Source organism: Spinacia oleracea, chromosome 2 (assembly GCF_020520425.1).
Source record: "Spinacia oleracea cultivar Varoflay chromosome 2, BTI_SOV_V1, whole genome shotgun sequence".
NCBI classification, from domain to species: domain Eukaryota; kingdom Viridiplantae; phylum Streptophyta; class Magnoliopsida; order Caryophyllales; family Amaranthaceae; genus Spinacia; species Spinacia oleracea.
This window is the reverse complement of record NC_079488.1, coordinates 4,078,818-4,083,204: the sequence shown is the minus strand read 5'-3', so window position 1 is coordinate 4,083,204 and position 4,387 is coordinate 4,078,818. Positions and strand designations below refer to the sequence as shown.

The 4,387-nt window shown below is 37.1% G+C and overlaps 1 protein-coding gene across 1 annotated transcript; it reads left to right on the top strand.

The window, feature by feature from the left end:
• Positions 1-4,173, top strand: LOC130466741 (uncharacterized; the record flags this gene model as incomplete). Its single annotated transcript, XM_056835353.1, has 5 exons — positions 1-240; positions 1,007-1,133; positions 1,270-3,218; positions 3,343-3,829; positions 3,922-4,173. Coding segments are annotated over 3 exons (543 nt in total), but the record flags the coding sequence as incomplete, so codon positions are not given.
• Positions 4,174-4,387: the final 214 nt, after the last annotated feature.

Here is a 4,387-nt window from a genome sequence, read left to right as displayed (position 1 = left end):
GACGAACCTGCTGCAGCACCAGAGATCAACCACAAGAAACTCAATTTAGAACCTGAAACGAGTTCCGTCAACAACAAAGAAGAAACGGATGGTTTCGAAACGGCTAGCGAAGGCGATCATTCTGATAGAGGTACCGACTTTGGCGACGACGAACAACAACAACAAGAAAAATTTGCGCCATTGACGGCTGTTAAGGATGATTCTTATGAAGATGCTCTTGATGATGATCAATTGAAACAGGTGCTCTTTCTCTCTCTCTCTCTCTCCTCTCTCTTATGATTATTGAATTGTATTATTTAAGCGAAATTGTAACCTAATATTGATTTCATTATTTGTAGTTATTTGGCAATTGAAGTTGAATTTGAAAAAAAAAATCTAGTGAGTTTGATTTTTCTTCCATTGATTGAGCTTCTCGCTTAATTTAGGGTTTTTTTCCTGCTACTATGCGTTTGATTTTTCTGTTGTATAGAGAAATGCGTACTTCTTAATTCGTATTTGTTACTTAGACATACAATTTGAGGACGATATTTGGTTGTTTATGAAACGTAGTCGTTTCAACTTCTTTCGTTTTGTTTGGTGTTTTGATACTGTTGGTTTATGTCATTGGAAGGATTGCTGAAAATGAAACCATTTCAGATTTCAGATTTCCAATTTCCAATTTCTGATCCGGTCTTTTAGAAAAGGGTTAATATAGATAGCTGATAGGTTCTGCTGGAGAGCCAGATGTCTCTAATATCTTCCATACAGAGAGGGAGGGGGGGATGGGTAGCTTTCTTTCTTATTCTGGGTTAACACTGTCCGGGCATTAGATACAAGGACTTAGAATTTGGTCATCCATCTCTCTTGAACACATAACTCCCCTCCCCACTCCAATATGTTGTATCTATGTGTTTCTACATGTTTGCTTCCTTTAAGAACTCTAGTGTTCTTTCGGAGAAGGCAGTCTCCTCCTCTGATTGTCGCTTTTAGCTGTTTAATTAGATTCTTTTGCATATTGCTCTTTCAGGGAAAGTATGATGAGACAGTCAAGGAATGTTCAAAAGCTATAGAACTAAATCCAGCATATGTCAAAGCTCTTCTCAGGAGAGGAGAGGCTTATGAAAAGCTTGAACGATATGAAGAGGCCATCTCTGGTGAGTTGCGAATTTGTTATGAGACTTTTTTTACTAAAGTGATGATATTTTTGTAATGTCTAAAAACAGATTTTGCATACTGTGATATACTTGTGCATCTATACCGTTATGGTGGTTAAATTTGGATACCTTGCAGATATGAAAAAAATATTGGAAGTGGAAGCTTCAAATGAGCAGGCTAGGAGGAACATTGTTCGAATGGAGCCATTAGCCCGAGAAAAGGCGGAAAAGATGAAGGAAGAAATGATTGGTAACCTTTTTCTTCTTCACACTTCCGCTGATCCTCTCCTGTATCTTCACTCTCCTTTGTGATTAGTTTCTCACTGTGTAGTCTTGCGCGTTGGTATTATGCTTCTTCCCTTTTTAAATGGCTTGCTTTATGGATGTTGATTTATACTGTACATGATTTTGTCTATACTGAGGTTTGTGTGCAAAACAAGTCAGATGCTAAATTTGTTCTGAAATTTCCCCCTTATTTAAAGTTAAAGCCAAATTTTGACTTTCATTATGGCCAGCAGCTGAATGTGAAGTTTGGAATGCTGTAGGAAATTAAATTGATAATAATGTTCATGGAAAATAAACATGTGTTGGTCAACCAAGACTAAGCTTGGCATGACAGTTGTAGTTGTGAGTTAAGGAATAAGGATGCTTATCATGAAAAGCTTCAAATTTGATGATGATGAAGCACTACTACAAAATACACCATTTGTCGACACCAAGTCCTCGACGCTGAGGGAGAACCGTTAGCATTAAATTGTTGTTTGCATGTTTTCTCGACGCCTTCCTGCGTCTTCCTATTTTCCCGTCTACTATAGGTGTCGAGATACTACTAGGAAAGCACATGCCCCGCACGTGGTCATATTTAGGTGCCCGTTTTCTTTTTCTGTGAGAGCAGCCCCATTCCCCGTCCCCGTTCTCCTCAACCCTAACCTCATAACCTTCTCTTTCTCTATCACTTTGAAAATTCCAGATCTACATTTCTAAGCCCCTTACAATCAATTTCCTTCTTTCTTTTGATTTAGTTGACGGATCTCATAGTTGAACAAGCTTTCAGAGATTGATTCTCCCATGGCGGAGCTTTCCATTTCCGTCTTTCATCATGGTCTCATGGTGGTCAGGTTTATCCATTTCCAGCATGTTCTTTTAGTGCTAAAATTTTGCCTGGAGCATGTTTTTATAGACAGATTTCTCTAAACCAAATAGATTTAGGATCTGATATATGTTGCGATAAGAAACTAAATCCAAGCTAATTGTTGAATAATGGCTTAGCAACTTGAAAAAGGAAGAGCATGCAACTCCTTTAGCCTATGAATTTCCTGTTTTTGAAGCGAATACTTCTGTCTGGCATATTTTCTGTTCATTGGTGTGGCAGTAATCTTTTTGTTCATGTGATTCATTGGTGATGTGACGTTTTCTGTATTTTTCTGTTGTTACTCTTGAAATTCGGAGGTGGTTTCTTTTTTGAATTGGAATAACTTGTAGTTCGTGGTGTGGTGATGTGATATACTTCGTAATAATCTAGCTGGATTTGGTACTTTTGCTGATATTCAAAGTTTAAGTGAGTTAGACATGACACTCTTTTATCACCGTCAACATTTTCTAAATTAAACCAACTTGATTTGGTATTGTTTTGTCTGAGTTTAATATCAACTCGTGTTCATTTTTTACTAAATGTTAATGTTGAATTTTAGTAATATGGAAGCTTTGTTTTGTATTTGTTGTTGCTAAGTGCTAACTAAACTGTTAATTGCAGGACATTGGTGATGGAGTTTATATTCTAATAGAAAAAGTCGCTAGAAAGAGTACTGGACTGGCCCTTCCCTGACCCTATCCTTTCTGTTTACCGATATTTTTCTCAATTTGAAAGTGAAAGGAGTATTTCTCGTTGCTGATACTGAAAGTAGATAAAATACTATGAGTTATTTCTTTTGTGGTGCAGTGTGATAATAATTCTTACTTATCTGATCAAGAAGCGCTGCATGACTATATCTCAAGCTCTTGAATACGTGAGAAGCAAAAGATCGCAGGCATCCCCTGATTCTGGCTTAATAAAGCAGCTCCGACAGTATGAACAATCACTAGGAGGTGTGAAGTTCTTACTGAATTTTATGTTTCCTCAAATAACTATTATCTCTGCTGTATTTGTCTTTCCTTTGCCATTTAATCATTTTCTTGTATTCTTCTTTGGACTTCCTTTCTTTCCGTCTAGATCATCTCTTTTGCTTCGCTTATCAGATACAAAGACACAAGGATCAACCAGTCAGGTTGGTTATCTGACTATACAGTAACAAAACTAAGTGCAATTTTGAGACAATAGCATAACATTCCTGCTCATGGCATCGTTGCCACCAAATACAGGGTATGTATTTCAGGCTGTGAGAAATGTAGGTGTAAAAGTCGTTGTCTCAAACTTCGATACTCGATTAAGACCTCTGTTGAGGGTTCTGAATTGTGAACATTGGTTTGATGTTATGATCGTTTCAGCAAAACTAACTGGCTATCAGTCGGATTTTACTTGGAAATGTCTGTACATTATTGAGTTTGAACTGGATTTCTCTAACGGGTTGCTGCTGAGAAGCCAAATCCAACAATATTTCTGAAGGCGTGTGATCTTCTGGGTGTAAAGCCAGTGGATGATGTTCATGTTGGTGAGATCGTAGAAACGATGTATGGGGCGCAAGGGTTACAGGCTTCATGTAAATAAGTTTATTTTAACCGTTTCTAAATTGAACAAGTGATGTTTGTTAGTTATGACTTGGACTGATTTAACCCGTCTTTTCTTTCCAAGGTTATTTAGCGTGTGACAAGGATGATATGCGGCAACTCCAGATTTGCAAATAGAGAGAGTGCTAGAATCTGCAAATTTAGATGTTTTAATGCAATATGTGGCTTATTTGCCTTTCTATTTAATTTATTATTTATTTTAGCAGCCAATAATGGTCAATATGTCAATATTGAAACAAACGTTGTAAGTTATGTAGCACGTTCTCATACATTGTAACATACACCATATATAAATATATGATTTCACTTTTTAAAACCTCGTTTGTCTAATTTTAGCACTGATTATTATCTTAATTTTAATTGTTTTTCTCGTATGATATCTATAGATCCTAAATAAGGGGGGGAAAAGTGCACGGTTAAAAGTCTAGTATTTACAACAGGTCGACGCAAAAAGGGGTCGGCAAAATTCGGAACATGGCGGGTTATTAATAGGGACCCAGGAAGGTGTCGGCAAACAATTTTGATCCACG